At 37.9% G+C, this 27,227-nt stretch overlaps 1 protein-coding gene and 1 pseudogene across 1 annotated transcript; one reads left to right on the forward strand and one right to left on the reverse strand.

Moving 5' to 3' along the window:
* The first annotated feature begins 1,532 nt into the window (after positions 1–1,532).
* Positions 1,533–12,593, forward strand: LOC127953579 (general transcription factor IIF subunit 1-like; annotated as a pseudogene).
* Positions 12,594–13,728: 1,135 nt separating this feature from the next.
* Positions 13,729–18,488, reverse strand: alkbh7 (alkB homolog 7). Its single transcript, XM_052552780.1, has 4 exons — positions 18,109–18,488; positions 14,514–14,687; positions 14,298–14,422; positions 13,729–14,189 (listed from the first exon to the last, which is right to left on the reverse strand). The coding sequence occupies exons 1-4, from the start codon at positions 18,388–18,390 to the stop codon at positions 14,069–14,071; spliced, it is 702 nt and encodes a 233-aa protein (XP_052408740.1). The 5' UTR covers positions 18,391–18,488; the 3' UTR covers positions 13,729–14,068.
* Positions 18,489–27,227: the final 8,739 nt, after the last annotated feature.

Consider the following 27,227-nt stretch of genomic DNA (forward strand, 5'->3'; position numbering starts at 1 on the left):
GTACTAGTGCTTATTTATTAAAAAATTGTATTAATTCATTAGATACTAGTACCTATTAAATACATACTAGTACACATTTATTATTATTATTATACTAGTTCTTATTTGAAATGTTAGTATGATTTTTTTTATTTTACTAGTAATTTTTTTAATTGAACACTACTGTAGTCATTTGGACTATTCATAAAATAAGACAAGTAAAAAGGGAGATCTGACAAGTAAGATAAGAATAGTTACTAGTGGAAACTACAAAAGATACTAGTGTCTAATAAATAAGAACTACGTAATACATAATGAATAACTCCTAGTATCTATTAAATAAGTACTAATATCAAATGAATAAGTACCAGTATCTAAAAAATAAGTACTAGCATCTAATGAATGCTTACAAGTAATATTTAAATAGATACTAGTTACTATTGCAATAATTACTATATGAAAATGATATAAAAAATTAATAACTACAAGTCCCTGTTCGTTTGGAGATATATTCAACCTCATAAAGAACTAGCGAGAATGTATTTGGCGATATCTTCATTTAAACAGATCATTATATACATGAAACCATGACAAATATGAGTACCTCTCCACCGTCCAATCAGAGTCCACATGGTAATACAATAGGCAGAATGAATCTGATTGTTAAGTAAGGCTTACTGGCTTTGCATGTTAGCCTAGATATTGCTAACTGGCTACCATGAAAACAAGAAATCTATATGGGCATATACTGTATATACCAGTATAATGATATGTTTAAGTCAAAATTCACTTCACAACATCAGTTGATTCTTTGAAATAACGTATTATTGTAATATGACATGGTTTCAATAAACAGAATGAGGCAGGAATCATGGCACTTAACAATGATAAAGGCTATATAGATTAAGATTGCATTTTAAACTTTATTATTTTAAAAAATACGCAAGATGGTATGAAGAGCAGAGATACAACCATATTATTGTGACAGTCATTGTTTATTTTCATCATGTTTCATCAGTAAAACGTATAACTGCATGTTATTCAGCTACTAGGCTACATCTACAGCGAAAGCTGAATTTCCTGGAACTTCATCAGTACTTGCTCACAAAGCCCTAATTTGAGTAAAAATAGCTAAAATTATTCGAACTTGGAGGTAAACATTTGCAATTCCTTACGTTTTTCTCCAGGGTAAAGAATTGTGCAGTTTTTTTTTTTTTTTTATTGAAGCTCTATTAATTATTATATTTATTCTTAAATAATTTGTAAGAATTTTTTTTTTTTTTTATAGTGAGATAGTGTTATTACAAAAGTAGTATTCCTTATTTAGTTTAATGTTTTTATTTAGAAATAATAATCATAGTCATTATTAGTTTTATTTATTTTATTTTATTACTAGTAGCATGAACATAGATACTAGCACGGTTTATAGATTAAATGTTACACCAGCTTTCCATACACAGACTGCACTCACTGCAGTGTTCGCTTCCGTGCAGCAGGTGACAGTAATAAGTCTTCAACAGGTGGATGACTAGCGTAAGCGTAGAGAAGAAGAGTTTTAGCTGCGGAAGGTTATTTAAAGTTGTTACTGTACCTTTATGTATCTATTTTTGGAAGTGAATTCACGCTTCCGTATAGGAATACCAAGATAGGAAACCGAAAGGCAGCTGGACGATGTGATGCAAGTTTAAGCGTTATAAAGTGAAGTAGATCATAACGTTAGCCGGTTGAAGGTACGTTCAGTTAATTTCAAACACAACTTACATCCACATCCTTAAAGTACAGATAGATATTTCACGGCGAGCTTAAGGCGTTTTAGCTTCTATTCAAGCCAGGAATAATATCCTTGTTGGTGCATTAATCCAGCATAACAAGAAGTATGTCCATTTCCCTTGTCTTTTAAGTTATTATTATTGCATATTTTCTTAATTGGTACTTATTAAAAGTGTGAATCATTTAGAGAGCCGGGCTTTCATTAATGGGTTTATTTTCTCATTATGCATTGGGAGTATTTAACAGAATAAAATATATATATGAACATAAAATACTAAGTGGAACCTAAATGATTTTTTAGAAAAGGAGAAAAACAATCAATAACAAATAACAGACGAACATTTAGAATGTACATCAATATTACACTATAACTATATCATTTATAAATGGTTGTTAATCTGAAATTAAAATGTACTTTTCCTATAAATTAGTCAAGAAACACATTCATCCACTGTATACTGTAGCTGAACCACTCACTTTTGTAACTCTTCTGTTCTCCAACACTTTGGTTGACAGAATGAATTAATCAAGGCCAACTGCCAATAATGAATTTTTTTGTTGTTGTTGTTGTTTTTTACAGTGTGGTATGTGATGCTGCAACCACAACTTTTAGATGCACAATAAGAGTAGCGCAAGTTCTCTGACCGTACCTATGCAGTGTGTTTACTTTGTTCATAAACTTGTATGTTCTCACAGGTTATTAACGACACTTCTTGCTCTGCACTGCAGTGATGACGTCCCTGGTAAGTGTCTCAGCATCTACAGTTGTGGTTGATTGGATTGTTCAACACAAATGCAAATTGTGCGTCATTTTAGAAATGATGTCTAAATTTTGAACTGTTACACTCATCATGCTGTACAGATTTGTTCAGTATTATCTGTCTCTCATTCCTAAGAGATTGTTCTTGTTTGCAGGGGAGCTGCAGTTCCTCTGCAACCGAGTATGTTGTGCGAGTATCTAAGTAAGATTTGTATTTTATCTATTAAAAAATTCAATTACAGACTCTACGGTGCTGTCAGAGAAAGCGGTTGATATCTGAATTCTGGTATTTTGCCCAACAGAAACACCAGTAAGAAATACAACCTAATGGCTTTCAATGCTGGTGATAAAGTCAGTTGCTCCACGTGGACTCAGGTAACAGTCATTATATACAGTATATCTACCACTTACTCTTCCATGCAATTTTTCCTTCACTGCATTTTTAAGTTTGCCTTCTCTTGAAGTCTCTGTATCTCTCTCTCTGTGTGTATATATATATGCAATGTTTAGACTCGTATGGAGTGTGATATGAGTAATAGGCGTATATACGGTGAAGAGGAGACTCAGGAGGGGGCAGCAGGCAGTGAGTTTGGAAAGAAACAGAGAGAGGAAGCACGGAGGAAGAAGTATGGTATCGTTACGAAGGAGTTCAAGCTGGAGGACCAGCCCTGGATCCTTAAACTTAATGGCAAGGCAGGAAGAAGGTACAAGTTTCTGCTTTTATACTTTCTGTGTTATTAACACTTTTATTGTGTTATATTTGAGTAAGTTTAGATACCAGTGATGCGCGGTTCAGTGTATAAATTGGGCCATGACAAAGCCAGCGCTTTGGTGATCATCTTTCATTTTTTCGGCAAATGCCTCCCACACTTTGCTCTTTCTATTTGTGTATTTGCGGAGCTTCCACTCCCCAGTCTTCACCTTTTCTCTTGCCGCCTCCATCTCTACCCGCAGACTGAGTAATGATGTGTCGTTCATGAACAAATCTTTCTCTTTGAACAAATCTTTTAGGTGAACGAATCGTTCTTGTTCATGTAATCCATCTGTGAACTGTTTCATCATGTCAAAGAATTACTCAACCTCGAGCCAATAGCCTTCAAGTATAACGTGAAGGAGCATGTGATTTGAAAAAGAAAATATCGTACTGTGTTCATCTGAACAACTTATTTAGACTTTATTTATTGAATGCGATTATGCACACATTTTAATAAAGCCAAATCAGTTTTTGTCACAAGTCAACGTTCGTTGACTTAACCTCTTAAGCACAAATGCTATTTTGGGGATTTCCGTTTTTCATTTTCCTACCTAATTTTGAATGCTTCCCTATACTAATGCTACAGTGTAAGCTCAGAAAGTTTGGTATAATTTCAAAGGAAACCCTTTGAAATTACATAAAACACTGTTGAAATTGATAAAAATGACAATATATGCTGTCTGTGTTATAATAAATAGGGAAAAAAACAAGGCGCTTTTTTATTTTATTTGTGTAAACTGAAGTTTGAAATGGTATAACTCAGGCATTGAAGGGGCTGGCAACTTCAGACCAATTGCTTGTGATTCTTCCAACTGTCTGCTATTAGAGGAAAACAGAAATTTCTTTCTATCCTAATCTATGCAAAAGTTATTCTATTCCAACTGAAGGAAGGAATAATACCATTTTTGTATAAAATTTTTGTCTAAATAAGTATGAAGTCATCTTTTGCACACTTGCAGTATGGAATAATGTGATCTCTGTATATTATTTGACAGAAAACACTCAGAAGTTACATAAAAAGCTGCTGTTTGTGACAAATAGTATTATTTATGTTGTTTCACATATGATGAACCATCTCAATACAATGTGCTTTTTTTGTGTGTGGGTTTTCTGAAAGAGAATAAAGTCATATTACACGATAGCAGCATGCATAAAATTATAAAAAATATCTGGTCTATCACAATCTAAAATAGAATCCACAATCTCCAGATTCATATCGTTTCATTTATGTCTATTCTGCATCGTGTAGAGATTGAGAGACCTTGCCGGTCTCTTTCATATTTCATATTTTGATTTTTTATCAGCGTGTATTTTGGTTTCGGTTTCTATACAGTGTAAACAAGCTCCCCGAAGCTTTTGCGCGAACTTCGGAGCGTCAACAAACTAATTTATGTTTATTCCCCCAGTACTGTACGGATTACTGTACATTCACTGAGATGCGGTCGAACACTGCACAGTTATGAAAATAAACATATTAGCTTATTGCTAGCGAAGCTTCCAAGCCTCAGAATAAAGAATCAAATGTATGAAAGCGAGTAGCACGCGTATAGGCTTACCAGATGCGCGTCCTGACCTCTCCACGGCGAAGTTGGCCACCCGTAACTTGTTTTATGAATATTATGCATTATAAATCCAGAGCGTCGGCCATTAGTAGTTTTTTCCTCGCGTGTCCTTTGTTTAGAAGCAGCCAAAGACTCAGTTTCCCAGACACCCCAGCGCGTCAGACAAGCGGAAACGAGTGGGCAGTCGCTGTCCAGTTCCAGCACCCCCGCGGTGCTGAATTCACACCTTCGATTGGAGATAACGACTTGTGAATGACAGCAATTAGGACAAATAGCGCTTCACAAAAGAGGTCAGACGTCTATAACAGAAAAAAGGCATTTAGACCCATCTATATGAGTTAGAGATCTTGTCAATCATACAGCTCTTGGAGCTCTTTTGCGCACTTGTACAAAACGCTTTATATCTCAGCAATGGAAGCACGCAGAAACGTAAAAATGGTCTTGTTTGAAAGAAGAGATTCTAATCTAAAAGATTATATCGAGTATATAGGTATGCGTGGCTGTTTGCGGCTGACTGAAGCGGTGCAAAATGTATAAATAATAAGGTGAGAAATTTTACATCGCGATTCTGTTGAAGATCATTCGATCTGTGATTGTCACACAATAAAATGATCTACATCATCAGATTCCTGAGAATGAGAGCTTTCTTGTGATATATGACTTGACTGTTTTGTGAAAAATATTTTAAATACACATTCTTACGAAAACGTATTCGCAATCGTTAGATGGAAATTTATGGGGGGGGGAAATATATTTCTTAGCTTAATTTGACTACTTTATGTATCATAAAACCCCAATTAATGGTATTCTTTGTAAAGAAAACACTCTAAGCTTTCAAATGAACCCATTTTTGGGCAAATGCCATATAAGGAAGGATATGCAAATGAGACACAAACATGTGGCATGCTATTTTCGGACCCGGTACCGGGTCTGCAGAGTTTAAGACATAACACATAAGACACTCTTTTTCACTACTTTCTGTGGCGTATTTCGTGTAAAATGAAGAAATGGTCACTGAACGAATCAGTGAACGAATCTGAATGAATCATTTTGGTGAACAAACTGAAAATGACCTTTAAGACTGGGCTCGTGCGCCATCTTCGCACCAGTTATTCAGCCAATAAAGTGTAGGCCTATGTATTTAAAAATTGTGTCTAGTACTTTATAAAGTAATGACCCGACCGTCCACGACCCGAATATCATAAAAAATATTTTTGGATGACTCGTAACCACATTTTGGATCAACCCGCGCATCACTGTTAGCTACCCATACTTACAGTAAATCTTGATAACCCAATAAGTGTTGTTCTGTGTGAATGAATAGCACAGATTATTCTATTACACAAGCAAGCATGACATTAACAGTGTTTTCAGCATCTGCTCTCTAACTATCCAGAATAGGTTCACTTTATTTTAAGGTGTCCTTGTTACAGTGTAACTATACATTTAAATACTGAGTAATACTAATTCATTACATGTACTTACTATATAGTTATGGTTTGTCTTAGGGTTAATTGTATTTAATTATGCATAATGTTATTTTTTTTTATTAATATATTAAGTACATGTAACCTGTAACAAGGACACCTTAAAATACTGTTACTCCACCTTATTTTGCAATGTGGAAGCAAGCTGTGTTTTTTATTATGTGTTAGACTTGATTTATTAGCTGCTATTAGGAAAATAACTATAAGGTCAAATTATCTGCACTACGAACCAGTGTGTTTATGATTTTGATAATACATACAATTAATATGATAACAAATACCAGTTTGCAATATCAAGCAGAAATACAGACTGTAATATGCAGCTAAAATCAGAATCAGAATCAGAAAGAGCTTTATTGCCAAGTATGCTTACGCATACAAGGAATTTGTTTTAATGACATAAGCTTCCAGTACACAGAGACAACAACACACACACACAAAAAAAGAGATTTACAAATTGGCAAATAAATAAGTGTATAAACAATTGTGCTATACATGATAATGGAATAGGGTTGAGTGAGATGCAGGAATGTTCTAGGATGGAGGGTTAACAAATAAATATAAGGATATTGCACGTTTAAAAGCATAAGTAGGGAACATTTAACTGTTCATGAGGTAGATTGCCTGGGGGAAGAAAAATAACTGGAAGTGAATAAAACAAGAAACTTCACACAGTCAAAAGTGCCTGTGTCCACTCTTGTATCAAAAATGATGTGGATGTGAACTGCTCTGAGAGTCGCTTCAAAAGCATTACACAACTGCATTTGATAAAAGTTATCGTCAGATACACGCAGAAACTCAGAGTTTCTCAAAGTTTGGTTTGACGTGAATATATGACAGAAACCCTGTCCTACTGTTCAATAGATTGTACTTCACAGAGTAATAAAACAATAGTAAAAGAGTGAACTGAAACAGTATTTTTAAGGAATATCAAACTATTTTCTATTCGTCTTTTAATTCAAACAGCCAATCTCTGTAATGCAGCACTTTTTTTTTTTTTTTTGCCAAACATCAAATTACGTTTTACGTCAAACATCAAGTTTTAGTTTAAGGCATTCATTGATTACTGCCTTTTTTTGGATAATATATTTGTATTGAAAGATAAAACACAGAATCCAAAAAAATAAATACAAATAAAACAAATCAGGGCACTATTACTGTTACAGTCTGAATAAATTAAAATGGTGAAGTCTTATGAATTCAATTGATCCATTTTGATGATTCAAATTTCATGAACAGTTTAAATGGAAAAAAACTGAGGAAAAAAAAATTACAGAAAGACCAGATTAAAATGTGTTTAAGAGATTATTTTTAATAGCCGTCAGCATTTTGTTGAGCGTCGGGTTTATGTTTCATGCCTTTTATGAGGACAGCACCTCATTAAACACTGCCATACTGTTCCTCTTTATCACTCAGATACAAAGGGGTGAAAAAAGGTGGACTCACGGAAAACGCTTCCTACTACATCTTCACACAGAGTGCATATGGGGCCTTCGAGGCGTTTCCAGTTCACGGCTGGTACAACTTCACACCGCAGGCCAAGCACCGCACGCTCACAGCAGAGGAGGCAGAGGAAGAGTGGGGCAGGTTGAGTGTTTGCATTCATGAGAACAGCTCTGATGGCTCTCCTGAGCAGCCAGTGTCAAATTATCATGAGCTTTAGACATCTCATCATCTTATTTTTCCATATAGGAGAAACAAAGTGGTGAATCACTTCAGTATCATGCTTCAGTGACGTCTCAGAGGACAGGAGCAAGGAGAGGAGGATGAGGAGGAAGGAGATAAAGGGGGAAAGAAAAAGAAGAAGGGAGGCAAGGGAGGAGACCTGCGGATACATGACTTTGAGGAGGATTTGGAAATAAGCAGCGATGAGAGTGACAGCAACAATGGAGACGGTGAGCAACGGCTCTGAGAACGAGGGGAGTGTCAAATGTAAGGCTTTTCTTACCAAAATGCCTTCTTTCAATGCAGATGATGAAGCCAAGTCAAAAGCTAAAAAGGACAAAGGCCCCAAAGGCAAGGGAAAGAAGAAGAAGAAAAAGGGCAGCGACCTGGAAGGGTTAGAGGATAGTGATGACGGTGACTTTGAGGGGTTGGAGGTGGACTACATGTCTGACGAGAGCAGGTGACTACACAAATCTTTACGTCCAGTTACTTTTGCCAAATACTCAGGGCCAGCCCGCGTCATAGGCGGTATAGGCAAATGCTAAGGGCGCCACTCATCCATATGGGTGCCAGAATGACTGAACAAGTGAATTTTTTTTTTTTTTTTTATATATAATAGGCTACTATTTAAAAACCATTAATTCGAAATACTACCAAATAAAGCAAAAAAAAAAAAAAAAAAAGTCCGGCTCTTCAATCTTCCCCCGCCCATCGAGTGCTTGAAGTGCGTCAGAAACAGAGCGCGCGCACGATCAGTTTTTGGTAATTTGTTGTGTAGCGTGCCCGACGCCGCATCCAATGTAGACAGCACTGCTTTTGTTAACACACAGCTCGTAGAAACGGGCCTGTCAGCTCGCGCCAGTTCTAGACACGGTGAAAGTTTCCTGATTGTGACGGAAGGCCGAATTTACATGACACATTATAAATGAGCATAGTCTGCGATAGATACAGTGCCAAAAAGAAGAGAAGAGGATAAAGACAGAGGTAAAGAGATGTAGTGAAAGAACAATTTATTGCATAGGAGTAAGATACTATAATTTCATGGCAGTTATTTTTACCTTAAACTTAATGTTAGCAGTTGTTCTGAGTTCTGAGTCCCCAGACTGTGATTTTGTACAATCATGTCAGTTTTAAGACGCATTTTTTATTATCGCTTTTTTATTAATGTTTTACTCTACAGTTGTGCAGTTTTGGGGGGATACAGTACAGGCCAAAAGTTTGGAAACATTACTATTTTTTGTGTTTTTGAAAGAAGTTTCTTCTGCTCATCAAGCCTGCATTTATTTGATCAAAAATACAGAAAAAAATGTGATATTGTGATATATTATTACAATTTAAAATAATTTGTTTTCAATTTATTATACTTTAAATTATCATTTATTTCTGTGATGCAAAGCTGAATTTTCAGCATCATTACTCCATTCTTCAGTGTCACATGTGACATCCAGTCTATCACATGATCCTTTAGAAATCATTCTAATATGATGATTTATTATGAGTGTTGGAAACAGTTCTGCTGTAATGTGTGTGTGTGTGTGTGTGTGTGTGTGTGTGTGTATACAGTGGGGATCGAAAGTTTGGGCACCCCTTGCAGAATCTGTGAAAATTTGAGTAATTTTCAAAAAATAAGAGAGATCATACTAAATGCATGTTATTTTTTATTTAGTACTGTCCTGAGTAAGATATTGTACATAAAATATTTTAACATTTATTCCACAAGACAAAAAAAATGCTGAAATTATTAAAATAACCCCACTCAAAAGTTTGGGAACCCTTGGTTCTTAGTACTGTGTTCTGTTGCCTGATGATCCTCAACTGTCTTTCTGTTTTGTGATGGTTGTGCATGAGTCCCTTGTTTGTTCTGAACAGTTAAACTGAGCAGCGTTCTTCAGAAAAATCTTTAAGGTCCTGCAGATTCTTCAGTTTTCCAACATCTTTACATACTTGAACCCTTTCCAGCAGGGACTTTATGATTTTGAGATTCACCTTATCACACTGAGGACATTTGAGGGACTCAAACACAACTATTTAAAAAGATTCAAACATTCACTGATGCTCCAGAAGGAAACAAGATGCATTAAGAGCTGGGGGGTGAAAACTTTTGGAATTTAAAGATAAAGGTAAATTGTACTTAATTTGTGTACCGGGAAACATACAAGTATCTTCTGTTGCTTACGAAGGGCAGAACTAAATGGAAAACAAAGATATTTCAACAAAATAAGACAAATTTGGCCATCTTCATTGTGTTTTCACCCCCAGCTCTTAATGCATCTTGCACAAATTCAGGGCCGGCCCTGCAAATACTAACAGCCTTTTATCCAAAGTTTCTCTTCATGGTTACTCCAGTCTAGTCGTAATCATTCTCTCTTTGCTCCAGTTCTGAAGAAGAAGAGCCAGAGAAGACCAAGCATAATAAGGGAGAGGACGTCCCTGACGTGTGTTGTTGTTTTCTTGCTTTTCTACAGGAGTGTACTTCATTTAATTCTGATGTTTGATTTGAGACAGCTCCATGAAGCTCCAGTGGCTTTTTTCAGGAATTGATGAAATGTCTGAGAGTGAGGAAGAAAACAAGAATGAAGAAGATGGCAAGGAGGAAGAAGAGGAAGAAGAAGGAAAGAAGACACCGGTGCAGGTGGAAAAGAAGAAGAAGAAAGATAAAGGCACTCTAATTTTGAACATTTTCTTTGTATTTGAAAGAGTTAGTCATGTTTGTTGGATACCAATAGGCACACCACTAAAAAAAAAAAAAAAAATCAGTTCATATAAAAATATATATTTTATAATATAAAATCTTTTTTTAAAAATCATGTTTAAAAATAAAAATAGACATTCATAATTCTAGTTAAATGTAACAGTAAAATAATGTATTGAATTATTTTAAATACAACTTTTAACTTTTACAATTAATTTATAAGTGCCAATCTTCCAAAATCCTCAAAAATGTTACCATTCTCTATATTTTTATATATCTTTTTTCCCGTTTTGTAAAAATCATTGTGTGTGTTGTTTCAGACAGCAGTGGCGAGTCCGACAGCTCTGAGGACAGTGATATTGAAGGAGAGGCAGCTTCAGCACTCTTCATGGTAGTAATGGCCTATGTTTGTGTGTTTGTGTTTGGGAGAGATTCTGATGTTGTTTCATGTGTATATGGCACAGTGCTCTCTTGTTGTCTCGTAGTTCAAGAACAGGAAGTCGACCCAGCACGCCTTCTATCGACAGCGCTGCCACTTCCAGCACTCTCCGTGCCGCTGCCAACAAACTGGAGCTAGGTGAAGCTCTGTGAAAAATGTTTCTCAAATGAATTGCATGGTTAAGGCTATTGCAGTCGTGGCCAAAAATATCGGCCACCTTGGTAAATATGATCAAAAAAGAATGTGAAAATTAATCTGCATTGTTAATCCTTTTGATCTTTTATTTGAGAAATGCACAAAAATGTATCCTTTCATTGAATAATAAGAATTTAAAATGGGGGGAAATATCCTCATGAAATAAATGTTTTTCTCTAATACACATTGGCCACAATTAAGGACACCCTTTTATTCAATACTTATTGAAACCTCCATTTGCCAGTTTAACAGGTCAACATTTTCTCTTATAATGCCTGATGAGGTTAGAGAACACCTGACGAGATCAGAGACCATTCCTTCATCCAGAATCACTCCAGACCCTTTAGATTCACAGCTTCTCCTCTTCAGTACACTCCTCTCATTTTCTATAGGGTTTAGGTCAGAGGACTGGATTGGCCAAAGCAGAAGCTTGGTTTTGTGCCCAGCGACCCATTTCTGTGTTGTTTTTGAGGTTTGTGTTTGGATTATTGTACGGTTGAAATATCCAAACATGGCCCATTGTAAGATTTCAGTTACTGATATTTTATCTGTTGGTATTTGATTGAATCCATGATGCCATGTATCTGAACAAGATGTCCAGGACCTCCAGCAGAAATATAGGCCCACAACATCAAAAATACAGCAGTATATTTCATTGTACACATGGGGTACTTTTTATCCCTGTTTTCACCAAACCCATCTTGAGTGTTTGCTGCTAAAAAAGCAAATTTTTTTAGTTTCATCTGATCATAGAAGCCAGTCCCATTTAAAGTTCCAGTCATGTCTGATAACTGATTATGATGGAGTTTGTTTTTGAATGAGCTAGGATAATTTTTCTTGTAACCCTCCCTAACAATATGTGGTGATGTAGGTTCTGTTTGATAATTTTTGCAAGGTATTCTGAACCAGAGACTAAAATATTTTCTGCAATTCTCCAGCTGTGACCCTTGGAAAGTCTTTAGCCACTCAAACTGACCTCCTGTCCTTAATTGTGTCCAACGAGAATTTGAGAAAAACCTTTATTTCATTATGGTATTCCGCCCCTCCCCCCGGCACCCCCAATTTTAAATTATTATTATCCAATGAAAGGATACATTTTTGACTGTACTTGTTTGATTTAATAGCATAAACATTGCAGAGAAAAATTAAATACAAAAAAATCATATTTAAATATTAAATACTGCATGATGTTATTGTGGCAAGAAAATGGCATGGAAATAAATTACAGAAAGTGGTTTTAAGAGCATCTATATATATATATATAATAAAACAAATTGCATTTTACTTTTATTTTATGTTGATCAATCATTTGTCAGGTATTCCAGCCATAAATGAAAGTTCTCTCTTTTACACACCCTCATGCTGTCACAGACATGTATGACTCTCTCTTCCGATGAACACAAAGATTTTTTTTTAAATAATCCATATAATGCAAGGTGTACGGAACCTCGAAAAATTAAGCTTTAAAAACCAAACTCAGTGAACAGAGTAATGTATATCACTCGGTTGGTTAGTGTGTTGTCAAACTCTCCTAAGAAGTGGCACAGGCATACTGTACAGGGGACTGTTGTTTACTTTTTTGAAGCATCAATTTTGTGAGTCCCATACACTTTCATTATATGGACTCAAGAGTTGAATTATTTGTCCAAAAAAATTGTTTATCAGAAGAAAGTCATATACATCTGATGATGACCACTAAAGACCTGCTGAAGAAGTTACAGACCAAGCGCACAGGCCTCAGCAGCGAGCAGACAGTCAACATGCTCGCCCAAATCTTGAAGAGGCTCAACCCAGAGAGGAAGAACACCAATGACAAGATGCACTTCTACCTCACAGAGTGAGCACAGCTGAGGAGAGAGTCAAACTGAGCGCCCATAACCAGCAGGCTCTCCTTTAATAATACAGCTCATTTGGGTCAAGGCTACCAACTTGATCTGAAATTTGTCATCTTCCTTTCAACCATTCAGGTTGAAGTGCTGTTAATTGATTTCCAGATGAGAATGCTGAAGGTCCAAAGAGAGAAAAAAAAAGACAGAAAACTGAGAAGCAAGCAATAGAGTAGGTTTTTGTATATTGTAAGGGATACAGGAAAGATGTGTTTGTAAATTCATAATTTATGTCTGTTAATGACAGGCTGAATATCAGAGAGAAGATGGGTGATATCAACACAATGATTTTTCATGAAAACTTTCTGAATTTTGAGAGAAGGCCCTTACTCATAGAATAGAATCACATTTTTGTGGCTTTTATTATGCATTCAGTTCTTATCAAATTTGTTGGCGTTTTTCTTTTTTTTTTACTGGTTGTAAAAGTAAATCTCCTTTGATAGAACATTAAATTTGTTCCAAAATTAATAGTGTTTGTGTTCATTTGTTTAAATTGTATAATGTATGCAACAGTAATGTTTAAGAAGTCAGTCACAATAGTGGATAGCAAAAAATATTTATTAATAGACATATGTAAATAAAAAGCAGTTCCAATCACTGTCTTCATCCATTTCCCTGACTTAATTGACATTATACATTGTATCAAACAAATATTTTTCCTTCATATATCCAATACAGGTGTTTGGACATTTCAATGATGTGAATGTTATCCTGATGTTAAAAGAGCTGTTGTTTCTTTGTGGTTATTCCAGGAAAATGCATCTGATTTTTAAATGTTTAGCTATACCTGTGTGTGTGAGTATCTGAAAGATGAACACCTCTAGTCAAAGGTAGTGATATGAAAGAGCTACAGCGTTTCCAAGACAAGTGCCAGTTCTTTTACACAGGCAGGTTTCGACAGATGACAGAGATGCGGCGATGACGTGGAACCTTCTGACCTGAGAAAAAAGATTCTTCCTCTTTCAGGATTTCATGGGTGAATTTAAATCGAGCCTCATCCCTGTTGATAAGAACACATTTCAAATTTTTAATGTCATCTAAAATAGACCAAAATATTATTTTACTGCCAGTTTTTGAGATAAAATAAAAAAATATGCTGGGTATATACCTTAATATATAAAGTGAGCGCCGACTCAGGAGCAAGTCCACCCAATCTGTGGATTTATTTTCTGGGACTAATCTCATAACACTTTCGGACAACAGGCTCAGTCCTGCAATAGTGCTTCCACAGAACTGGCAAGAGAACAGCAGGCATTAATAATGTACAGATAACAGTGTTAAATGTGGAGAACATCAATACTGTACAAATAACTGAGAGGCAGACCTTCACACTGTCAATATGGGGTTTGATATAGCCCTCTTTGTCCAGGTCCAGAACATGAATTGGCCCAAGAAGTGGACTGCCTTCAGGAAATGCAACAGCTCTCACCCGTCTCAAGACACTTTCACAGGTAACTCCCCACTGCAGGCGCTCTGTTTCTCTGTAGCCGTGAATAGCCTGAGTGGTGAAAGAGAAATGTACCAGACATATGGAAAATGAATATGTGCGAAGGTAATTAATAGCCATCGGTCAATAATGAACAGCAGGAATTTCACAAATAAAATGCCCTAGAAATAGGTTTACAACCTTATTTAGTGTTGTATTTTTATTATCAAGTGGAGAACAATTGAGGTCAAGACATAGACCCGTAGATCGATCTTTAATTTTAACGGAAATTATTTTAGTTTTACTTTAGGTTAATGTGTAGTGGGACACATTAAACCCACTTAGTACTTCATAATACAGCATAATACACTGTGTATATTTTATTAAGCTTTATTATGAAATATGAGTTTTTATTTGTTTTGTTTTTCAACTTAATGAGCTGCACCAACAATTACAAAACGACTGTTTCCAAGCAGGTTTCCCAAACACTTCCCACTCTTAGGTTGTTCCGATATAGTAGCCCCGCCCAAAACTCATGGGATTGGAAGAGGGCCACCTGATAGATTTCTGATTGGCTAACACACGCGGTTCAAGCTCAAATACTTTATTCGCTGGCTGCTATTCACCTTATTTTCCATGGCAACAACGGTGCCGCCATTGCGCTCGTTTTGTCATCTTACTTCCGGCTGAGGGACCGGATGTAACGTACCTAAGCTAGTGGCTGGCTAGATAACAGAACGCAGAACGAACAGAAGTATGATATATGCTCAGTTAGGGGCTGCATAACAATTGTATTAAAAAAACAATTGCACCAACGATGTAGCGAACACATTGTGACGCGGTCGGAGTGTTGTGGTGCACTTTACAATTTACACCCACCACCTAAAGAAGAGAAGCACCTGAGGAAATGGATGACGGCGCTAAATTTGAAGCGCCCACCCAAGCGCTCTTATGTGTGTTTGTACCATTTCATGGACGGGAAGGCGACTGATGAACACCCTTACCCCGAGAAATGGCTCGACTACGATGTCCCGTTAAAGAGGTCACGCCGGGGATGAAAAGGTTGTCAGATTCGGGTAAGCTAATCATAACTAGCTATGTGTTTGCTCGCCTAACCTTAGATTTATAAAGTCCGTTCTATGAATACATTAATGATCAGTAACAGGCAGTCAACAAAGTACAACGAATGTTCCATTAATTACCATTGTCCACCTATTTATTTAATATTTACGATAGTACAAGATATCATAGTACATTACAATAGCTCACATTATTCCTGTTACAGAGATTGCAGGTGATAGCAGGCCAGCTAGCTACATTTCTCATTCAGATACTGACCTACGTTTGAACACTACAGTTAAAAGAGTGTGTATACTGTTTTGTTTCTAATGCATCTCTCTCTCTCTCTCTCTCACACACACACACACACACACACAGTTCTAAGTTCGGGTCACATAATATATTAATTTTCATGATATATTGTAAGTACTAATGTAAAAATGTTGAATTATTTCCACAGATGTATCGATGACCGCCAGTGATGCAGTGGACAGCTGTGAGGGTGATCAGATCCACAGATGCCCCTGATCTTGCTTACAGTCACCAGAAGTTACCTGCTGTAATAGTTATGAACCTTTACAGTGTCACCTGACATTACCTGTTGTAAATAGTTTTTATTTATTTATCTTAATTTGATCTTTTTTTCATCTTTAATCTCTGATTTGAAGGAATAACTCATGTCAATTTTGCAAGTTAATTCCATCTTGGTTTATTACATATGGAAATTAAATGTTGAAATTTTATAGGATGGTCAGTAGAAGGTGTCTCTTGCTCCCTGAAAAACAACAAACACTGATCAACAAATCACAAATGATTTTATACAACTTATATTAAATTATCCATGTTCTAAAAAACAAATCACAGTCTGTCTCTTGCTTAACACAGCTGATTTAAAACAACTTATTTCATATAGTTAGTCTTCACCCACACCCTCTATATCCCATCCCAATTACCTAATATCCTATCCTTAACCTAATTATTCTCATTCCTGCTTATTTACAAAGCTGCAACTATCTTGTTGAAAGCAGCAGGTGAAACTCATCTGACACGAGGAAGCATACACTTAAAATAAAAGGTTTGTAGTCTAGCTACAGTCTTGGCACAAAATTGCTGATTGTGTGGCACATCTAACTTGCTGTGATGGACCCAGATGAGCAGCTTACAGGTCCTCAGCCCGGTACAGAACATGGCAAACCTAAAATACATTTCAAAGCTTTCACAGTTGTCTTGTTTCAGAATCATTCATTATTATTACACTTGACGTTTACCTTATTCATTGATTAGACTTGACGTACACCTACCAAATCTTACCTTTACCTCACATTTTGCATATACACTGTGCAGAATTAAGAGGCAAGCTGATTTTCTGATCATATTTTTTGGTAAAATTTACCAATTCCAAACCAATCTTAACTATTAATTTTGCATTTAATCTTTTATAAGTGATATATAATCTTTTATTGGCTTGTTTTATCTGTAAAATAAAATCTGCCTAATAATTATGCATACCTGGATATAAGGCGTTTTTCACTTCCAAGTTCCAGCCTCCTCCTTTTCTAATGTGTAATTGATAAACGTTCACTTACCTTACTCCACTGTGCAATTAAGTTATTAGACAAAATACTTAGTCTGATGATGGTCATCAAACACGTTATTATACGTTTAAACATTTATAACTTCGTGTATATTAACATCACACACACACAAAACTAACCAGCACCATGCTGAGAGGTTAGATTGCTCGACTGGCTGGTGGTTGCACGTTCAATTTTAAAAAGACGAAAAAACCCTCACTGTGTAACAGTACACAACCCACTGTCTCACTATGTAAATACTGGTAAGTCTCGGTACATTTTTTAAAAATCATTTTTCCTTGCTGCTCCATCAACTCCTCCTGACAGGGCAGTTAAATATATCGGTTAACTGGCCACTTCTTTATATCGTCTAACATTACCCACGTTAACAGCGTCGATGGATGGGACAATTTGAGACCATTTGATTGTCGTAAGACGTTTTCATCGTGCTCCCAATTTATAACATAACGTTCTTTGTAATTTCGCAACAGTTATAGCTAGCTATAAACAATCGTACAACTACTAAACTAGTAACCGGACGTGCGGTATTGGTTTAGCGGAAGTCGGATGACAAAATGCGGAAATGCAAAGTATTAAAAGTGGGCGGGGCGGAATAAGGTGAATATCAGAGAGAAAGTATTATTAATCAGCAGCACACCTATTTCACTTAACGTTAGAGTAGTAACATTTTCAAGAAAGTCTTGGGTTCACCTGGAAAGTAAGGTAGGTTGTAACTAAACTCCAGAAACAGTGCACTACACATAAGATAAGCCCATGAAACGAGGAGAATAGCAAACACAAACAACGGTTATGACATGACGCTGGATGGCAGTGTTTACACACTTCTCCACGGTACTTACATCGTCCCAGTGGTCAAACTCATATCGCTTTTTTCTAAGTGCTGTCTCTACTTCTTTGAAAAGGGCATTCTCCTCTTCCTCGCTGATAAAATTCTGTCTAACTTCAACATGCCCACGCACTAAGGATAAAATTTCCTGAGACGATCCGTACAACCATGTACACTCCTCTTTGCTCTCGGGGCCTTTTCGTAAAGCCGAGCTCTCCGATAAAAGCCTATACAATAAAGGATTTTTGAAAGATTGCCTCTGTAATTGTTTCGATACTCTAATTAGAAGTGTCATTCTGTCGAGGACATACGATGGCACTTAAATATCCACAATATTCAGCGTGCTAGTGTCACTGCTGTCATTGACGGGGCGCCATTTTGAATACGCTAAGATTTCTGGGACTTGAAGTATTTGAGTGACATCGCTTCGGCCCAGCAGCGGTTCAGCATTATATTCAAAACGACAAAATTAAATTTTAAATGGAAATTGTGAGCGTAAGCAGAAATAGTGATGAAAAAAGATGCACAATTTAGCTGCAGTTTACAAGAGAATGATTTAAATTAGTTAAAAAAAGGACTGTAGAACTGTGTTATTACGGCGATGCATTCAGCTACAAATACACGTAAACGAGTTTAATTTGCGCTCCAGTGGGTAAAGACCGTTTTTATACAGTCTATAAAGACGACATTCTACTCTATAGTGATGATAAATTATATGTAATTGCAATTCCGCTTTTCAACACTAGAGAGCAGCACATGACTATTGCTTGCTGTGATAAATGAAGATAAATGTAAAAATCTTTATTTCTGGGGGCAAACGCATCGTGTTCTGATTTCCTCCTAATTTAAGCACGCTAAATAGCAGATGTTTTGCTGTCTTTTCATATTTTGCCTCTAGGATGAAATTTGTACATCTTACATTTTTACAAAATTTTAAATCTATAAAGTAACCAACCTGAATTTTCTAATGGCATGTTTTTGTTAAATGTGAAATAGCTCTCTCTCTCTCTCTCTCTCTCTCTCTCTCTCTCTCTCTCTCTCTCCCACTCCCTCTCCCTCTCTCTCCCCTCACCCTGCTTGCTATTCAGTATTTATATGTTATATATAATCCAGATTTGTGACATTCCAATCCAAACCCATATCCAATGACTGTGCTTTTTTCAGTCTTTTATGTCACTGATCTTTTAGATGTCTCTCTCTCCACACACACACACACACACACACACATTGACTGGCTTCTCTCATCAATTAGCCTGCAAGACTCTAATGATGGTAATTATTTGTAATTGTAATGGTCAGGCAGTGCTGTTTGTGGCAGTGGGAGGGCGGTAAACAGTCTGTAAGTATCTGAGATTTACAGGCAGTAAGACATTGAGTGCTGATACATGGCTCTGGGGAATGTGCAATATATTCACACTGTAGCCAATACAGCAAAGATTAGAAGACTGCAAAGCCTGAAATAAATCAGAACCTCAGAATAGTTTGATATGTACTGGTTTACGTTTCACTGTAGCTCAGAATTGTCTACATATTAGAGAGGGAATTCTCTTTTATTTCTTTACAAACTTTAAATCACTTTTAGAGGCAACTTTAGATGCAACCCATTTACAATCAGTTTTACATTAGAACACTCTGAAAATATAATTTATCCTTTGCTAAGCCTCATCCCTTTGGTGGCGCTCGCTAACCCAAACCAGCTTTACTAAACATCCTATAGAAATGATCTGGACATTTTTTGAACAGCGTAATATTTGGTCAAATGTGCTCATGAAGTGTTAAAAAGGTATTGTTGTTACATTGGCTTAAATAAATCATGTAGTTGTAAAGTGTTTTATCTGCCGTCTTTAAAAGAAATGGTGAAATTTAGTAAAAACCTAATTTAAAACAGAGGAGACAGAAAATTATAATTGATAAAAAAGAAGCCATTTGAAAGCAGTCACAATTAGGGTTGAAAAGGGGTGAGACATTTCCGGAAACTTTCAAAAATTTCTGGAATGTTTGGGAAATGTTCAGGAAACGCTCCACTATTTTGTAACCCTAATTACAATTGATAGCATTAGGGGACACAATTGTCAACACAAGGGAAACGATGCTCTACCATATTTAAAAATAAAAACAGAAGCTCCATAGATGTAAGTTTAAAAAAAAAAAAGCAAATTATTGTCCGAAAAAATGGTAGACAGCAGACGCTCAAAAGTGGGATTGTCAGCAACAGAAGGGTCAATTCACAAGAACTCAACACTACAGCTGAACATTTACATACAAACACATGTAGACAAACACAGCTACATGTTTATCTCACTTCCTGAAAGGGAAGCCTGTCGTCCTGCAAGAGCATTTTCTCAACGGGCTTCTTGATTGACAGCAGCTGATCTAAAGAACACAGGAAATCGTTTAAGCCTACAAGACTCAGACTGTTTGTCATGTGACTATATATCGCTTAATTGACTGTAATGTAAATACAGGCTCATAAATGAGTTTGATTTCCTGCAGAAGTTCAAGGCATGGAGAGCGCAGAGAGAGTTCTAAAGAATCTTTTAGTCACTGATTGCATTGACTTTGTATATGGACACAAAAACACCACAGAATTTCTCAGAAGATCCACACAAGAATTAAAGTCATATAGATTGCAACAAGAAGTTTCATCTTTGGGTGAACTGCCTCTTTAAGTTGATGGGGATTACGGTTGTTAGCAGAAAAGCTTGGATTTGAGCCGAAAAGAGGCACTGAGCTTGGGAATCAAGTTGGGGAAGCAGAGCGAAAAGAAAGTATGAGAGATGAGTGAAAGCATATTGTGATGACAGTTCTGTCCCTTTGTGAAGATGCTGGCCTACTTACTACTTAAAGATGTTTGGAGCAGTTTACAAGCACTTTGAGGCAATGTTCAAGTGCTGTAAACAGATCCAAAAAATAAAAAGACATTCCAAATTTCTGTCTATCACTTGGCTTTTTGATAATTTTATGTTTTTTCGCTATTTATTTCATGCAACAGTGACACATTAATTGCAAACTAGTGCCTGACAAATTGTGAAAATGTTATGTTAACGCGTTTATCCAGAAATGCTAATCTCCTATTGGTGCAGTTAATGTCTATATGTTAGTAGATTTAAGGGTTAGGAGCACTGAAAAGAGTTGCATGGATGGTTTGTCAGGCATTTGGGGCTTTTAATAATTCTACGCTGTTTAAAAATGTATTGTACCTACATCAGGCTCTTCCCCAAATAAAACGCTCCGTTCAGAGGACGATGGCCTACTTTTACACTCTCCAACAGTCTCTGTATCACAGCTACACATTCATCTTTGTCTTTGTCTTTGCTAAAAAGTGTATATTATTTGTGTTTTCTTTTTAACTGTATGAAATATTAAGCTTAAATGTGCCTCTAAACAAGCTCATAAACACAAAGCAATCGTGTGTGCAGTTCTCTTATTTTCTTTAGTGCGTGTTTATTGCATCTGACACACTTACATACCGAAGGGTGATATGTTGCCATGCAGTCCTTTCCACTGACCAGTAGGATTTATATCTGGAAGATAAGGTTAAATAAGGAGCAGAGAACCTGCTATACATGCTGTTTATGAATAATTCAATTTTATGAGTCACTGAGTTTAGCTTCTGCTGCAAATACACAGCAGCATTACTTCAGAATTCTTGATTGGCATTGTGTGTGTGCGTATGTTCACTTTTTACCATCTCTTTATCACCATTATATGCAGTCACTGAGAGCACACATGCATACTGACGCATTATGCTGTCGCTTTTGTTTTGCAAGATTTACATGTGACAGTTTTATGGGTGCACTGAGTGCTCGATTGAATTTTGATTGATTTGATGACAATTCTCACACCACGTTTCCTCTGAATCTGAGCATAGCTGAGCCAAACTCGTCTGTCACAGAACAAGTCACAGTCTAAGAGACTGGAATTTAGTCACAACTCAATTTTGGCAAAAAGTACAGCTCATTTTGCCTTTGTAGAGCAGTTTAGTGAGACATCTTATTGCCTTCTTTCTTTCTTTGGCTGCCTGTGCATGCTTTATGTGTGCTGCTGTGTAAGATTAGTGTGGTATGCTTTAATAATGCACTAAGGGAGGGGTGTTTCTGCTTGGCAGTAGGAGAGAGGCTCTGGCATTCAAAAGCGATCGTCTTGTGGACCCCAACTGTGTGACAAGGCTGACACAACGGGACTATAGCACACATCACAGCATACAGCCCCACCACTGAGACTGCATTCATAATCAATACGTAAACATGCACAGTATACAGAAACGCTTCATTAAGAAGATGATTGGTGGTAACACAAGAATAACTTAATTAGGTGAACACTCTTTATCCATTCATTATCTTCTAAATGGACAAAAAAAATTGATGGTCCCAGTAATGCAAGCAAAGCCCTTCATGTGTTGTTTAAAATAAATGTTTTAAATGTCTTATAGAGATGTTATACCACAGCTGTGCAAAATCCTTGTACAGAGGCAGCTGTCAGGATGATGAGCATGATTCGTCTTGATTAGGGTTTTTATGGGCTAAGAGCTGTAGGACAGTCACTAAATTGGCAGTTTTGATTTCAAAAGATAATGAGTCTCGGTTTGTTTTGTGTTTGTTCGATTATTTTACTGTGGAGATGTATTCTTTATATAGCATTTAATTTGCCTTTTTTTTTTTTTTTTTTTTCCACTCTGTTCGTGGTTTGATTAATTAATTTAGGTCACAGTTTAGAGCTCTGACTCACCAGTTCTCAAGTTTGTTCACTTGGAATAATTGAAAGATAATTCTACAAATCATAAAACCAGCACATTGCACATAAGCAGGATATATAATCTGTCCACACACTGATCTGAAAAAATAACTGTAGTCTAATATTTGTCTGGTATTAGCGGTAATTGCTTATTTAAATTAGGGTAAGAAATTGTTGCAAATACACCACAGTTTTTGCTGCCTTTAAATGAAGCACATGCTCTGCATGTTCTGAAGGATGTCTATACTGTATCTGTTACTTGTTTATAATTTATATTATTATTTTTTTTACCATTATTTGTTTTGTATTTAATTTAGATATATTATATTTTTAATTTAGATCTGTGGCTATTTGCAGTGTTTCAGAACCATGGACAGCTGCCTTCGCTGTCTGTCATTAGACCAGTGCTCTTTCCTAACTGAGCTTCCAGATCAGACTTTGTTTGGGGATTTGAGGATTCATTATTCAAACCAAAGGCGGAGGGTGGTTTAAATAGCAAAAATGCCAAACAGATTTAGCTGTTATAGATTTAGGCTCTTATTTACGTTTCAACTGTGTTTTTCAAATAGTGTTTCAATAACAACAAAAGTTATATTATAAATTGCTCACTTATTTTTACCTTGTGCAAAATAAATGCTTTCGAACAGATTTCACATACGTCTTAGGAAGTAATCATCGCAACTATGTTACGAGCTGCTTTAAAAGGAAAATAAATAGCTGCAATATCACTCTATTATAGATTTATAATCACACACTTAGACACAATGCAGCTCTAAAATGACTCCGATATTACAGATAAAAGCCATAATGTATAAAGAAATTCGCCTGTCAGCCCCTGTTGATCTGTTGACTAAAGCCTAGAGGCTGGAGGCTGGTGCCTGTTTGAGCTCTTGACTCCAGGCTCTTCAGGACTGACGCTGAATGCATCACATACGGTTGATCACACGCGTGCTGGTTCAGATACTGAACAGCTTGCTGCACAAGATCAAGGGATGAGCAGAGATCCAGTGGAAAGTTTTCCCCTCAAGTTCACATAATTCTTTTTGAAGCAGTAGCAGGCCATGTGTGATATTGTGGTAGCCTATTTCTTGATTTGTTTCAGGGGGAGATTTGTTTCCACCTTTAGCAGTAAGGTGGGCAAGTAGGAATATAGCTGATTAAAACAACACTTGGGAAAGAGGTACTGTCTGCCGTACCAAGACTGTGTCCACTTGTTTTAGACATTGGGATGGGGTATTAGGAGGACCAGTAGGGTACAACGGGGCTAAAGGCCAACCTTCAACATTTTGTGTGAAAATAGATCATTCAAGTTGTTTATTTTGTTTTAAAATTGTATAAAATGTACGAGGAGGCAAGGGTCGGCCTTTTACCCGACACATGGGACAAAAGTCTCACCAGCATGGGGTAAAAGGCAAACGGTTAAAGTTAATACGGTTTTTAAAAAAAAAAATAATAATAATCACTTTAGCAAAGTTTGTAATGAAACTTTTTTCATCGAAAAAAAAAAAACATTAGTGTTCAATAAATATACTGTCATTAAAATGTTAACATAAAAATATGTTTTCAAATATAGAAACAAAATAATTTGATAAGTTAAGTGTCAGGGTTTGCAAGGGAGGAACTCAAGTGCAGACAGGGATCGGGTTACACACAGGATTTATTTAACACAAAAGGGGAAAACAAAACCCACGAGGGGGAAAACAAGGACTAGGGCAGATACAAAAATAACTAAACAGGACTGATTAGACAAGATAAACAAAGACTCAAAACTAGAGAACACTAACTACAAGTAAACACTCACGGTTATACAGGACACAATATCTCAAAGGGGTTACCAGGGTATAAATCACAGGTGAGGAACAATCACAATGAACCGACGCAAGACAGAGCACACTAGGAGATCTAAATAGGGGGAACAATTAAGACACGACAGGTGACACAGATAGGACAATCACGACACGACTAGGATAACAAGGGGGGGCGGGGCAAGGGAACGAGACAACACAAGCACATGGCCCAAAGACAAGGCCATGTGCTTGTACACAAAACACGGGTCTGCCATGATCCTGCCTCAAGACTAGGAAAAAAATCAAGGACACGAGGGCAGAATCATGACAGAACCCCTCCCTTAAGGAGCGGCTTCCAGACGCTCCTCAAGGGAACATCAAACACGGGACATGACTGACATGACAGACTGGGACACAGACACAAACCAACAAGACATGACAAATAATAACAACGGCAAACATGAATAAACAATGGCAGGGTTGGGGTGACAAATAAAAAAAAAACCAAACAGGGAAGGGGAGGGGGCGGGACCACAAAGTTCATGGGGACAGACCAGGGTGGGTGGGAGGGATAGGGATCTTAGGAGGACAGGACGAAGGCTGACGACGGGGGGTACGGGCAGGTCTGGGTGGTGAGGGGTCTCGGGACAACTGACAGAGGACAAGACAGGAGCAGACACGGGACGCGGGGCAACACTTACGGGACGCGGGGAGACGACAGCTTGACACGGGGGGACAACATCTACTGGACACGGGGAGACAACAGGACACGGGGCAACATTCACTGGACACGGGGCTACATCTACAGGACACGGGGCAATATCAGCTGGACACGGGGCAACACTCACGGGACACGGGGCAACACTCACGGGACACGGGGAGACGACAGCTGGACACGGGGGAACAACATCTTCTGGACGCGGGGGGACAACAGGACACAGGGCGACAACGGCTGGACACTCGGGACTTCTGGGGACAGGGTCTGGGGACAAGACAGGACTGACGGGGACTTCTAGGATCCGGACAAGACTAGACAAATAATCTGAAAAGGCTTTAGCAGCTAGGATAATTGGCATCTCCTTACGAGATGAGACAGACTGTACTAGAGTCTTTGCTGCAGAGTCGGCCGCGGCACTCTCCTCCGCTCTCACGACTGCAGACTTGCATACAGCTCTCTTCTTTGCCGGCTCGGGCACGCCAGCGCTCACCGCTGCTGGCTCGGGCACGCTCACCGCTGCTGGCTCGGGCACGCTCACCGCTGCTGGCTCGGGCACGCTCACCGCTGCTGGCTCGGGCACGCTCACCGCTCTCCGCTGCTGGCACGGGCACGCCAGCGCTCACCGCTGCTGGCTCGGGAGGAGACAGGGTCACAGGACCGGCAGGCCCCTTCTTCCTCTTCCTCCTCGGGCGCAGTGCAGAGGCTACAGCTGGGTCAGAGGCGGGTTGGGGGAGTTTGGTCTCGGGCAGTGCAGCCTCGGACGCCGAAGACTCGGAAGCTGACTCCCATGAAAACCGTCTCCCTCGCTTGTTGGGGAGACTTAAGGTAGTGGGAGGTGCCTCAGGATCTTGGGAGGGACTTGCCTGATCCCCCAGGGTTGCCACGGCCAGGACACGACCCTCTGGGATCGTTGGCAGCTGGGTAGGTGGAGGGGACCTCTGTGGCTCCTCCTGGGAGATGCTCTCCCACAGCCGGGCATAATTCTGAAGGATCCACACCCCCTCGGGCGAGTATGGGAGGGAGACCCCCTTCCTGTCGGTGGGGGATGACGTCCAGCACTGCCTCCGGAACTCCGCCTGACGCTGAAGCTCAGAGGCCCTCCTGCCTGCTGAGTTCCTTGGTGTCGGTTCATTCTGTCAGGGTTTGCAAGGGAGGAACTCAAGTGCAGACAGGGATCGGGTTACACACAGGATTTATTTAACACAAAATGGGAAAACAAAACCCACGAGGGGGAAAACAAGGACTAGGGCAGATAAAAAAATAACTAAACAGGACTGATTAGACAAGATAAACAAAGACTCAAAACTAGAGAACACTAACTACAAGTAAACACTCACGGTTATACAGGACACAATATCTCAAAGGGGTTACCAGGGTATAATCACAGGTGAGGAACAATCACAAATCACAATGAACCGACGCAAGACAGAGCACACTAGGAGATCTAAATAGGGGGAACAATTAAGACACGACAGGTGACACAGATAGGACAATCACGACACGACTAGGATAACAAGGGGGGCGGGGCAAGGGAACGAGACAACACAAGCACATGGCCCAAAGACAAGGCCATGTGCTTGTACACAAAACACGGGTCTGCCATGATCCTGCCTCAAGACTAGGAAAAATCAAGGACACGAGGGCAGAATCATGACATTAAGATTCTGAAAGTATTGAATAAATATGTACAGTATTAATAACAAATTATATTTAACTATATGATATGATTAATATATCACATTTTTTGTTATATATATATATATATATATATATATATATATATATATATATATATATATATATATATATATATTGCAAATACCGCACTATTACATAGTCTTTCATTATTTAAAATTTTGTTTTTCTAATACATCAGATGGTCGCATGGCAAAT

This window comes from Carassius gibelio, chromosome B3 (genome assembly GCF_023724105.1).
Source record: "Carassius gibelio isolate Cgi1373 ecotype wild population from Czech Republic chromosome B3, carGib1.2-hapl.c, whole genome shotgun sequence".
Lineage (NCBI taxonomy): Eukaryota > Metazoa > Chordata > Actinopteri > Cypriniformes > Cyprinidae > Carassius > Carassius gibelio.

Excerpts from the sequence above, each read along its gene's own strand:
- alkbh7 (XM_052552780.1), bottom strand. The coding sequence starts at position 18,390 with ATGACACTTCTAATTAGAGTATCGAAACAATTACAGAGGCAATCTTTC. Across the intron at positions 14,423-14,513 it reads CCCATATTGACAGTGTGAAG|TTCTGTGGAAGCACTATTGC; the intron begins GTCTGCCTCTCA and ends TTCTCTTGCCAG. Across the intron at positions 14,190-14,297 it reads CGCTCACTTTATATATTAAG|GGATGAGGCTCGATTTAAAT; the intron begins GTATATACCCAG and ends TCTTATCAACAG.